Source organism: Ranitomeya variabilis, chromosome 2, assembly GCF_051348905.1.
Source record: "Ranitomeya variabilis isolate aRanVar5 chromosome 2, aRanVar5.hap1, whole genome shotgun sequence".
NCBI lineage: Eukaryota > Metazoa > Chordata > Amphibia > Anura > Dendrobatidae > Ranitomeya > Ranitomeya variabilis.
The window spans coordinates 307,442,654-307,455,976 of record NC_135233.1 but is presented as its reverse complement, the minus strand read 5'-3'; the positions used below and the strand labels follow the sequence as shown (position 1 = coordinate 307,455,976).

The 13,323-nt window shown below is 43.6% G+C and overlaps 1 protein-coding gene across 1 annotated transcript in view; it reads right to left on the bottom strand.

Moving 5' to 3' along the window:
- Nucleotides 1–13,323, bottom strand: part of NRK (Nik related kinase) — a 348,898-nt gene that overhangs the window by 320,381 nt on the left and 15,194 nt on the right. The window contains exon 2 of the mRNA XM_077285205.1: nucleotides 5,632–5,697. Within this exon, the coding sequence (XP_077141320.1) occupies nucleotides 5,632–5,697 (66 nt within the window). The remainder of the gene's footprint in view (nucleotides 1–5,631; nucleotides 5,698–13,323) is intronic.

Sequence of the window (13,323 nt, the reverse complement as noted above, 5' to 3'; positions counted from 1 at the left end):
TTTGACTTTGTGGTCTCGTACCTGCCTGGTTCGAAGAACGTGAAGGCTGATGCACTTTCTAGGAGTTTTGTGCCTGATTCCCCGGGAGTCTCTGAGCCGGCTGGTATTCTCAGAGAGGGAGTAATTTTGTCTGCCATTTCCCCAGATGTGCGACGAGGGCTGCAAAAATTTCAGGCTGATAGGCCTGATCGTTGTCCACCAGAGAGATTGTTTGTCCCTGATGGATGGACCAACAGAGTTATTTCTGAGGTTCATTCTTCGGTGTTGGCGGGACATCCTGGGATTTTTGGTACCAGAGATTTGGTGGCCAGGTCCTTTTGGTGGCCTTCCTTGTCGCGGGATGTGCGTTCTTTTGTGCAGTCCTGTGGGATTTGTGCTCGGGCTAAGCCTTGCTGTTCTCGGGCCAGCGGGTTGCTTTTGCCCTTGCCTATCCCAAAGAGGCCTTGGACGCACATTTCCATGGATTTCATTTCGGATCTTCCGGTGTCTCGGAAGATGTCTGTCATCTGGGTGGTGTGCGATCGTTTTTCTAAAATGGTCCATTTGGTGCCCTTGCCTAAGTTGCCTTCCTCCTCTGATTTGGTTCCTTTGTTCTTTCAGAATGTGGTTCGTTTGCATGGCATCCCTGAGAATATTGTATCTGACAGAGGATCCCAGTTTGTGTCCAGATTCTGGCGATCCTTTTGTGCTAAGATGGGTATTGATTTGTCTTTTTCGTCGGCTTTTCATCCTCAGACTAATGGCCAGACCGAGCGAACTAATCAGACGTTAGAGACTTATTTGAGATGTTTTGTTTCTGCTGATCAGGACGACTGGGTTACCTTTTTGCCACTGGCCGAGTTTGCCCTTAATAATCGGGCTAGTTCTGCCACCTTGGTTTCACCCTTTTTCTGCAACTCTGGTTTTCATCCTCGTTTCTCCTCAGGTCAGGTTGAACCTTCTGACTGTCCTGGGGTTGATTCTGTGGTGGATAGGTTGCAGCGGATTTGAAACCATGTGGTGGACAATTTGAAATTGTCACAAGACAAGGCCCAGCGGTTTGCCAACCGCCGCCGCGGTGTGGGTCCCCGACTTCGTGTTGGGGATTTGGTTTGGTTGTCTTCTCGGCATGTTCCTTTGAAAGTCTCCTCTCCTAAGTTCAAGCCTCGCTTTATCGGTCCTTATAAGATTTTGGAAATTCTTAACCCGGTGTCTTTTCGCTTGGATCTTCCAGCGTCTTTTGCTATTCATAATGTGTGCCATAGGTCCTTGTTGCGGCGGTACGTGGTGCCTATGGTTCCTGCTGTTGAGCCTCCTGCCCCGGTTTTGGTTGAGGGCGAGTTGGAGTACGTGGTGGAGAAGATTCTGGATTCTCATATCTCTAGACGGAAACTCCAGTATTTAGTTAAGTGGAAAGGCTATGGTCAGGAGGATAATTCCTGGGTTGTCGCCTCTGATGTTCATGCGGCTGATTTGGTTCATGCCTTTCACGCTGCTCATCCTGATCGCCCTGGGGGTCTTCGTGAGGGTTCGGTGACCCCTCCTCAAGGGGGGGTACTGTTGTGAACTGTGTTTCTGGGCTCCCTCTGGTGGTCACTAACGGTATTGTGTTAGGTATGTCTTGTTGCAGGCCTGAGCTCCAGCTGTGTCGTTAAGCAGCGGGTGTTTCCTATTTGAGTCTCCTCTGGACTCAGTCTCTTGCCTGGCATCGTTGTATCCAGACCTATTTGGTCTCCTCTGGATTCCTTTCAGTCTGCCTCATGCAAGAAAAGCTAAGTCTGTTTTGTACAATTTGGATTGTTTGCATTATTCAGTGTTTTTGTCCAGCTTGCTTTACATTTGATTTTGACTCGCTGGAAGCTCTAGGGGGCTGATATTCTCCCTCCACACCATCAGCCGGTGTGGGGGTTCTTGAATGTTCAGCGTGGATGTTTTGTAGGGTTTTCTGCTAGCCGCATAGTCCACTATCTATTTTCTGCTATCTAGACTATTGGGCCTCACTTTGCTGAATCTAGTTCATCTCTACGTTTGTGTTTTCCTCTTGCCTCACCGTTATTATTTGTTGGGGGCTTTCTATATCTTTGGGGTTCAATTTCTCTAGAGGCAAGCGAGGTCTTATTTTTTCCCTCTAGGGGTAGTCAGTTCTCCGGCTGGCTCGAGACGTCTAGAACCAACGTAGGCACGTTCACCGGCTACTTTTAGTTGTTTGTGTCAGGATCAGGTATGCGGTTAGCCCAGTTTCCACCTCCCTAGAGCAGTATTTATATTTTTTCTATCTTGCCGGAATATCAGAGATCCTCTGCCATTGGGATCATAACAGTGCTCAGCAGGAAGGTACTACAACACACAGGCGCTAGAAGCTAGGCACTGATTTCCACCTGCAAAGGGAACTCTGGATGTGCCTTCGGACCGGCCGGTCTCAGCCAGTCCTGTTAGCAGTGCTCTGGATTGCGGACCCTGAAGCCTTCAGTAAAGAGGTAAAGAGACTGCAACCCTGTGTCCTCGTTATTCATCGCGACTTGCACCACGCACCACCATCACACCTTTCATTGGACGCTCCTTAGCAGGGTCACGGACCAGGTCTAGCCACCGTGACAACCCCAGGACCGAGACAGAGAGGCCCGGTACCGAGTACCCCGCGGCCCTGCGTCTGGGGGCGCTCCATACGCAAGTTCTGTTAGATTTCTGCAGTTCTCCTACATGCAGGCTTAGACTGGCCCACAGTAGAATAGGAGTGTTCTCTGGTGGGCCCCTGTGCAAGAGTGGGCCCCTCCTCTCTTATATGAGCAGTACTTGGCACAATATACTTGAATCACTATGTACAGACAGTTCTTCAATACAAAAAGTGAATTTCATATATTATATAGAGGCATGACAAACAGAGTGATCTATTTCAAGTTTTTATTTCTGTTAATGTTGATGATTATTAGAGATGAGCGAATATACTTGTTACTCGAGATTTCTCGAGCATGCTCAGGGGTCCTCCGTGTATTTTTTAGTGCTCGGAGATTTAGTTTTTAATGCCGCAGCTGAATGATTTACATCTGTTAGCCAGCATAAGTACATGTGGGGATTCCCTAGCAACCAGGCAACCGCCACATGTACTTATGCTGGCTAACAGATGTAAATCATTCAGCTGCGGCATTAAAAACTAAATTTCTGAGCACTAAACAAATACTCGGAGGACCCCCGAGCATGCTCAAGAAATCTCGAGTAACGAGTACATTCGATCATCACTAATGATTATGGCTTACAGCCAATGAAAACACAAAAGTCATTATCTCAGTAAATTGTAATAATTAACATAAAACACCTGCAAAGGTTTCCTAAGCATTTAAAAAGGTCCCTTAGTCTGTTTCAGTAGACTCCACAATCATGGGGAAGACTGCTGATTTTACAGATCTCCAGAAGGCAGTCGTTGACATACTCCTCAAGGAGGGTAAGCCTCAAAATGTTATTGCTAAAGAAGCTGGCTGTTCACAGAGTGCTGTATCCAAGAATATTAATGGAAAGTTGAGTAGAAGGAAAAAGTGTGGTAGAAAAAGTTGCACAAGCAACCGGGATAACCGCAGCCTTGAAAGGATTGTTAAGAAAAGGTCATTCAAAAATTTTGGGGAGATTCACAAGGAGTGGACTGCTGCTGGAGTCATTGCTTCAAGAGCCACCACACACAGATGTATCCAGGACATGGACTACAAGTGTCACATTCCTTGTGTCAAGCCACTCATGGCCAATAGACAACGCCAGAAGCATCTTACCTGGGCCAAGGAGAAAAAGAACTGGACTGTTGCTCAGTGCTCCAAGGTGTTTTCATATGAAAGTCAATTTTGCATTTCCTTTGGAAATCAAAGTCCCCAAATCTGGTGGGAAAGTGGAGAGGCCACAATCCAAGCTGCTTGAGGTCTAGTTTGAAGTTTCCACAATCCGTGATGGTTTGGGGAACCATGTAATCTGCTGGTATAGGTCCACTGTGTTTTATCAAGACCAAAGTCAGCGCAGCCATCTATTAGGAAGTTTTAGAGCTTCTCTCTGCCGACAAGCTTTTTGGAGATGGAAATTTAATTCTCCAGCAGGACTTGGCACCTGTTCACACTGCCAAAAGTACCAATACCTGGTTTAAAAACAACAGTATCACTGTGCTTGATTGGCCAGCAAACTCGCCTGACCTTAACCCCATAGAGAATCTATGGGGTATTGTCAAGAGGAAGATGAGAGACACCAGACCCAACAATGCAGCCGAGCTGAAGGCTACTATCAAAGCAACCTGGGCTTCCATAGCACCTCAGCAGTGCCACAGGCTGATCGCCTCCATGCCACGCCGCTTTGATGCAGTAATTGATGCAAAAGGAGCCCTGACCAAGTATTTGTAACGATTCTATATAATATATGAGGTTCACTTTTTGTATTGAAGAACCAAAATAAATTAGCTTTTTGATGATTCTATTTTTGTGAGAAGCACCTGTAATTGTAACCAAGAATAATGTCACATTTACATGTAATTGAAAATGGGGCCCTGGAGTTGGTTACTGATGGGCCCTTGGCACCCCAGTCCGACATTGCCTACATGGGCCAGTGGTTACTGCTTACATGTCAGGGATTTGTTCACGACCATTTGTCATCAGTTTGTAACAGACCCAGTATTAAAAAACACTGATACATTACCAATGAAGCAAAAAAGATGCTCACCAAGTCCATTTTTGATCACATTTGTCTTAGATCAAATGTTTAAAAAAATAAAAAATGATCATTTTGGTTTCCATTTTGCATCAGCTTTACTTAATCTGCAACGGATCCTTTTTTTCTGTTTTAACCAGAGGTGTTTCTGAACATCTCTAATGTTCTGTGCATGCTCAGTAATAACAAAATGGACCTGTTAAAGGATGACATACCCAATTACCATGCATTATAATCCATGTCCCGTAGACTGAAATGTTAAATGGATCAATGTGCTATCTGCGTTTTTTAGCCAGACAAAAAACTTGCGCAGATTACATTTTTTGTTCCAGTCAAAAAAAATGGATAGCAGAAAGAAAGAGGCAAACAAAGACATTTTATGACAATTTAGTTACTATTCAAATGAATGGAAACTGTACTGGGATGTTTTTTTTTTCTTTGCTCCCAAAATGGACTAAAAAACTGATATAACTATGGACAAGTGAACACGGGCCGATCATCGAGAACTAGCATTCATAGAAAAGCTCATTTGTCAATTGCCATCTTGTCTAAATGCACATTAAGGAATAAATAGTGCTATAATAATAATAATTATTAAAGGAAGAGTCAGTCAGCCGTATAACTTGGAAGAGGATTGCAAGGCAATGCTTGGACTGGCCATTGGCTCTCCTCACTCCTTAGGTCAAGAGAGCCAATGTCCAGTCCGAGCATTGCTTTGCGATCCTCATCAGAGTTGTACAGCCCTGTGATTCTTATAATAATATTAATAATAATAATTTTTTGTTTCTATAGCACCAACATATTCTGCAGCACTTTACCGACTCTTCGCAAACATAGGTAAAAAACCACTGCTCGTTACAAATAACTGGAATTATTTTCAAAAAGAGTTTTGGTATGAAACCAACAGATTAAATAGTGTTCTAAGTTTATCAGTGTAATTAGCCAAACTGGGAATTATAAAAACTAAATCAGTCAAACCTTGTAGACTTGTCCATATGTCCCATTTCCAACCACTTCCACCAGCTCAAAAATTCCTGCAGGATCCTGTAGAGAGGAATAAATGAAGAAATGAAGCTTAGGAAAGGCGGTTTAGCAGCTTACGCATTCATTAACCAGCTTCCACTGAGAGGAATTCATGAATTCTGTATTAATCAATTTGCTCCAAAGTAGCTAAGAAGTGCATTTGACTGCAAAGTTTACTTTATTTCAGTTTTCTGTGTCAGCGACTCAAACAGTATTTGGTTTCAGAAGCTTTACAGAGCTATTTTTTTGCGATTATCCAATATTATTATATAATTTAGGGCAAGATGAATTTAGAGCATAAATATGTTTTGCCTTTTCATATTAATGTTTTAAAGAGCGTCATTGCCCTGATGATGACATTTACAAGTGTTCATGTTCAGTATTTTATTCATTGGAGTAGCTTTATCATTCATAAATGCTGCATGTTGGAATGAGAAAATAAAGCTGTGCAGCGCTGCCATTCATTGCCCGCTTTTTATGTTTACCATGCACATTTTTATTCTATAGTCACCCATATGGGACCTCAGAACTGCCTTTTAGCTAATGGAGGAGATAGTTGGCTCACATGCACCGTGGGAGCTACTAATAAAAATCAACCTTCTAAGGCCATGTCTCCATGAGTAGGCAAACATTGAATCTGCTTTGTTTGCGGGGTTAATATGGGGTTAATCTACAGGGTAATAGCATTACTAAGCTGCCTGGTGTCTGCACTTAGCCAAACTCTAGGGGAGAAAATAAATTTTATTCCCTCCCCAGCAGCATTCCGGTTTTAGGGTACTGTCACACAGTACCATTTTGATCGCTACGACGGCACGATCCGTGACGTCGCAGCGATCGTATGATTATCGCTCCAGCGTCGTAGACTGCGGTCACACGTTGCAATCACGGCGCTGGAGCGATGCCGAAGTCCCCGGTAACCAGGGTAAACATCGGGTAACTAAGCGCAGGGCCGCGCTTAGTAACCCGATGTTTACCCTGGTTACCAGCGTAAACGTAAAAAAAACAAACAGTACATACTTACATTCCGGTGTCTGTCCCCGGCGTTCTGCTTCTCTAGTCTCCACTGTGTAAGCGCCATAGCCGGCAAGCACAGCGGTGACGTCAGACGTCACCGCTGTGCTCGCTTTCCGGCCGGCAGACGCTCACACAGTGGAGAGAAGCTGAGACGCTGGAGGACAGACACCGGAATGTAAGTATGTACTGTTTGTTTTTTTACGTTTACGCTGGTAACCACGGTAAACATCGGGTTACTAAGCGCGGCCCTGCGCTTAGTTACCCGATGTTTACCCTGGTTACAAGCGAAGACATCGCTGGATCGCTGTCACACACAACGATCCAGCGATGTCAGCGGGTGATCAAGCGACGAAAGAAAGTTCCACACGATCTGCTACGACGTACGATTCTCAGCAGGATCCCTGATCGCTGCTGCGTGTCAGACACTGCGATATCGTAACGATATCGCTAGAACGTCACGAATCGTACCGTCGTAGCGATCAAAATGGTACTGTGTGACAGTACCCTTAGTCACAGGTGCGGCGCCAGTTCAGTCACGCTCTGAGTATACAGAGCGACCGCTGTAACCGCGCCTCTGGCCCTCACTGACACTGGCTCCACATTGGGGGCCGACTGTCAGTCAGGGTCAGGGGTGGCGGTTACAGTCGCCGCTCTCTATACTCATAGTGGTGACTCAGCCAACGCTGGTGCACCGTGACTGGAACCAGAACGGGGGAAAAAAAGTAATTTTTCTCCCCACAGCTTTCGGCTAATTGCAGGCGCCGAGCAGGTTAGTAATGTTATTAACTGGCAGATTAACCCCATATCTGCAGGTTAGTAGCGTTTTTTTCTGGTTATAGATTCCCTTTAAAGCGATTGGACTTTGGCTAAAAGTCTTCAGTCACTTCTGAAACCTCATAGCGTGCCCAATCAATGCTACTAGGATTCACCCAGTGTTGGAAGTGTGAGTGGGTGGTCACATGATATGCAAATGTATCTCTAAAATACACTTGTGCTCAAAAGTTTACATACCCCGGCAGAATTTTTGCTTTCTTGGCCTTTTTTCAGAGAATATGAATGATAACACCAAAACATTTTCTCCACTCATTGTTAGTGGTTGGGTGAAGCCATGTATTGTCAAACTACTGTGGTTTCTCCTTTTAAATCATAACCTAATACATCCAAATGACCCTGATAAAAAGTTCACATACCTCATTTCTTAATACCATGTATTTCTCTCTCTAACATCAATGACAGCTTGACATCTTTTGTGGTAGTTGTGGATGAGGTTCTTTATTTTACTTTAAGAGCAGATTTCATTTATTGCAATTCAGAAAGCAAAATCCTCAGATACATTTTATCTGGTGTAGATTTTTAGGACTTGCTAAGTCTAGGGCTACACGGTAAATTTGGCTGTGGCACAAGTTAGGTGTTGCTGCTACATCAGAGCGCAATACAAGTGAGCGGAGTAACATTGCGACCCAGAGGCCGCCGCCTCAAGCAAGTCACAAAAAGCCCAACTGCATCAGTATTTCTTGGGACTTGTTTGTGGCATTGCAATGTGACCCTATTTACTAGTATTGATCTGCGATGTATCTGCGGCACCTCTCAAACCTTGGTCGTGAGCAGGTGTTGTGGGCAAAATCACATTTGAGTCCCAGCGTAAGGCCTGAAGCCACACTACCGTGTAACATGGCCCAGTGCTATGCGATAAAACATCAGCCCAGTGTTACTGCATGGGGCAGCTCAGATCTGCGATTATTTTCTCATGCCGATTCAGCATGATTGGCAGCGAGACTTGGCTCACTTGCACCCGTACAAGTGCGTCGGACTGCACTCGGAGGTCATCCCAGTACAGTCCGATATACACCAAGACAGGTAATGAAGGAGATGGAGAAATTACTTTCTCTGTCTCCTCCGCATCTGTGCACCGATCCTGTCCTGCTAGAGAATCGCAGCACATAGCACTGACATTGGGATCACGCTCGCAGCAGAGCAGGAGCTGATGGTCATTAGCATATTACATTAGATACCGTATGTTGGTGTGATTCCAGCCTATCACATAAATCTGCAAGATAATTTTCCTATCAGCATTATGACTCGAACGCATTACAATACATTGTACTGGAATTTATTGCAGCTTTTTAGTGTGGAATCGGCAACAAAAATTTGCAACAAATCTGCCAAAGCTTAAACGTCGTTTTACTGTTTTACATTAATTTCAATGGAGAGAACAGTGAGGCAGAAACCAGCTATTAGGCGATAAAATGTGACTTTATTAAATACTGCATTATAATAATACACCCTGGAACAGTAATAGAAAGGAAGCATTATATGTACACTGCAAACTTAAAAGGGCTGCCCCATGGAAGCAATCAGCTGTCAAGGCCAGGGGGGATCTGTGCTATTACAGGACTCCTATTCAGATCCCGTCATGTGCTGATCACACAGGTTTAGTAAAGTTACAGCACAAGTTGTTAAGAGCTTTGTTTAGTAATAAGCCTTGAATTTCACGCTCTGAAGGCTACAGAGGGAGTTCCCGATAATTAGCAACAGGCAGCCGATCTTAGAAACCAAGAGGAATTATTACATAATGCGGTATTAGAAAATGAATCCAGTGGACACAATGGGGCACGTTCTTAGGGCACAGACAGACGGCCGTATAACTCGTGCCGGATCACATTGCAATCCTCGGACTGGCTGGCTGCTCTCCTAACCTGAGTGTGACAGCACGTATTTCTCTGCAGTTGTGAAGCTCAGGAGAGCAGCCAGCCAGTCCAAGGATTCAGCATGTATTTCTCTGCAGCTGCCAAGCTTAGGAGAGCAGACAGCCAGTCCAAGGATTGCAATGTGATCCGGCACGAGTTATACGGCCATCTGTCTGCGCCCTTAAACTGTGAAGACTTGAATGACATAGTGCATGCATGACATCCTGTGTCATTCAACTCTTGCAACCAGGGGAGAACCAGGGAAGACATATATGCCCCATTCTAGTGATTGGTAGGCATCCCAGTGGTTGGACTATCTAAGGGCTCATGCACACGACCGGATTTTTGGTTTGAGCACAATCCGAAAAAAATTTGGATCGCACTCAGTCCAATGTTATTCCATTGGGCCATGCACATGTCCATTTTTTTTCCACAGACAAAGTCTGTCCAAGTGAAAAAAAAATCACAGCATGCTCGACTTGTATCCGATATTCAGATTGCTCTCGGCCATAAGTCAATGAGTCGGAGGAAAACATCGGACTTCGCTCGGATCACATCTGAATGTGGTCAAATATTTATGGACTGATAGAATGGAGGAGATGGAAAAATTTTTTCTCTCCATCTTCTCCTCATCCGAGAGATTCAGATTGCACCCTGATCAAACGCTGAGCAGAGTACGATTAGCATAATCGGCCGAATCTTTCAGATAAGACATTACACGTTGGTGTGACCCAAGCTTAAGGGTATGTGCGCAAATTTAATGAACATGTTGCTTTTTTTTCCGCCATGCGATTTTTTCGCAGAAAAAAATGCAACATTTGCACAAGAAATGTGGAATACACTGAAAATAATGGGAGGCATATGTAAGCGTTTTTTTTGCGTTTTTTTATAGCGAAAAAACAGAAAAAAAACGCGAAAAATACTGAACGTGTGCACATGGCTTAACAGTTATCAACTACTCAGGTGATAATGTGTTTAGGCTGCAATACCCCTATAAAGCAGAGAAGCATGTCTAAAAAGTTGTGAACTGAAAACACATTATGAGGTATACACCATTTTGATAATTTATATAGTTTCTCTACTCAATTAAGACCTTTATAAATTGTTGTTCTTCTATTGGCTGTACAGGGCTAAAAAAAACTTGCCTGCTTTTTTCCAGAACTAGCCACACTCGTCCTTGGATTGTGTCCAGTACTGCAGTTTAACTTTATCAAAGTGATTTGGACTGAGCTGTAATACCACACATAACCTAGGTGTGGTGCTCTTTCAGGAAAAAGCAGCTCCATCAGGCTCCATTTAGATTTCTGTTTTTTACATGCGTGTTCTATCTGTGCTTTTTACAGATAGATCATAGACCCATGATAATCTATGAGGCTTCTCACATATTCGTATTTTTCTGAGGATCAAAGAAATCTTGCACAATTAATTTAGGACACTATTAACATATAAGCACCTTGGTCTTTTTTACCTCTGAAATTAATATCTGTGTTTGAATTACTTAGATGAAGTGACCTCACCAGCAAGTATAATATCTACAAATACATTAATATATATTTATATAGTGAAGCGCAAAAGGGTAACAATGTTTTATACTTCTGACTTTCTGGCTCCATATCTCATTATCCACTTCTGCTTGGAACTTAAGACTACCATCATTTTATAGACAGTCATCTTATGATTAGTTATGCAGATTCTTGTAATCTGCATAACTGCACAGCATTGTTGCTCTTAAAGATCTAAATTTAAATTTTTTATTATTTTATAAAGCCACCTTTGGCTTTCACCACTGCCTGAATCCTTCTGGGCATGCTCTTGATCAGATTCAAATATGTGTCTACCGAAATATGATCTCAGGTCTCTTATACACGTTCCCAAAGTTGGTGCATACATGGTCCACTCACTTGAGTATGTATTCAGTTTTTTCTTCAATTCTACCCATAAGTGTTTGATTGGGTTGAGGTCTGGAGGTTGTGGAGGCCAATCCAGCACCTCTACTTCATTGTCATTGTATTTTGTAGTATTCAGGGAGAAAAAGATTGTTCTACCACCAGGAGCAAAACTGTAACAATGCAGTGACATGACAAGAATCTGCATATCTAATCACATGCTAAATAGTTGCAAGTCAACTTTATGCAGTTGTGGATGGTGAGATATGAAGCGTGAAAGTCAAAAGTCCAAAACATTGGTACCCTTTTGCTCATCAGTGTGTGTATATATATATATGTATATATATGTATATATATATATATATATATATATATATACAGTATATATATGTAATAACTGTAGCCTGTATTCACTGCACTCATACGTGGATTGGTTGACACTTGTAGTAAAGTCAGATTCAGGCGTTTCTCGCATACACAAATTAGTCACATTGGTTGTTTGGCAGACCGCTGTAATTCCCTTGAAAACAAAGCACATTTGAAGTGATTTGACTGATCATTTGAGAAACCAGATCCACATGGCAAACTCTGGGCCAGATGATCCCTCTGAAAGTAAAGCAGAGCCAGTCTTATTTGTTTTAGACTGCACAGCTGGCTGTTCTAGTTCTAACATCCCATTATGTAAGTCGCGGAGGTCCGGAGCTGCTGTTTGTATGGATGGATGAGGAGATACCTGGAATATGTTGTGTAAACCATATTCAATGGCATTAACCCATGTGCTGCCAAACATTGCCTACGAGACTACTCATGTAAATGAAAAAATAACCTTGAGGATTCTTTATTGACAAACTAACAAACGGGCTTGTGGAAATTTCTGCAAACAAAAGACCACCATGAAGTCACCAAACATGGAATTTACGCTGCTTTTTCCAAATGTATGATAGCATTGACATTGAACTAAAAAAGCAATACACGGAAAATCATGGGGCACTCAAGCAACTTTACATAAATCCTATGTACACATGGATGCCTGTGACTTCCATGTATAAATTCCACCTCAAAAGTAAAGTGGTTTTTCACGGTCCACAAATTTGGAAACATGGGCCAACACTGTCATTATTCAAGTTTCATTATTTTGTAAGCTGCTCATATATGGTCGGCCTCCAGATACTTTTCCCAAATCCCCCCTACATGAATGAGCAGATTAGTGAATATGTGTTTGCATATAAAGTTTAACTTCGCAGTCCCTATTGCTTCTCTCCCCTAACTTTATCTGTCAAAAGACCCCATAAACATGGATGATAAGATGTCCCTGCTAAAATTGGCTGGTTAAAGGCAAGCTATCATGAGATTTCTAGAATTTTAAAAAGGACGTCACTTCCTAAAAAAATTGAGCTGACTACCTTGATGCCACAGGCCGGGCTTACCCTGGAAGGGTGTGACTAAGCGAGTACCTGGTATTCATTAGAGCTTCTGGTGGTGAGCATAGGCTTGGTGGCAGGTAGTCACCAGATAACACTCCAGGGCAGTCTCCGGAACTGCAGCAGCTGACTGGCGGCTCAGGAGGCATGGGTACGTGGTGCAGAAGGGCAAAGACAAAACGTGGTCAGATGGTCTGAGGGCAGGCAGCACAGGATCAGTAGGAATAGCTGGGATCAAGAGTCGATAGGTCAAACATGATGGAAAACTAGCAGCCTGGTCCGTAGCGAGAAGCAGAATACAGCCCTAAGCATGCACATGACCAAATGGGGTAGGAACTAAACGTTTGCGCAAAAAGTGGTGGGAAGAGTTGCCTTACATGGAGCCTGCTCGCGTAATCTCTGCACAACACAGTAGGGTTAAATTCTTGCAGAGGCCGGCCATCCCTGCTAAGGTCAAATGAAATGGAAGCAACATGCCTCAGTAGCAGTGCAGGAAAACAAACTCAGCGGAACGGCCTGCCACAAGGGGAAACTGCTTGGTGAGTAGTGCGCTGGGGAGGCATGCGAGTTACCGCTGTGACCCCAATTCTTCCCCGATTCTGCCAATCTTTTCCATTTTGCAGTGCGTCACTCTATCAC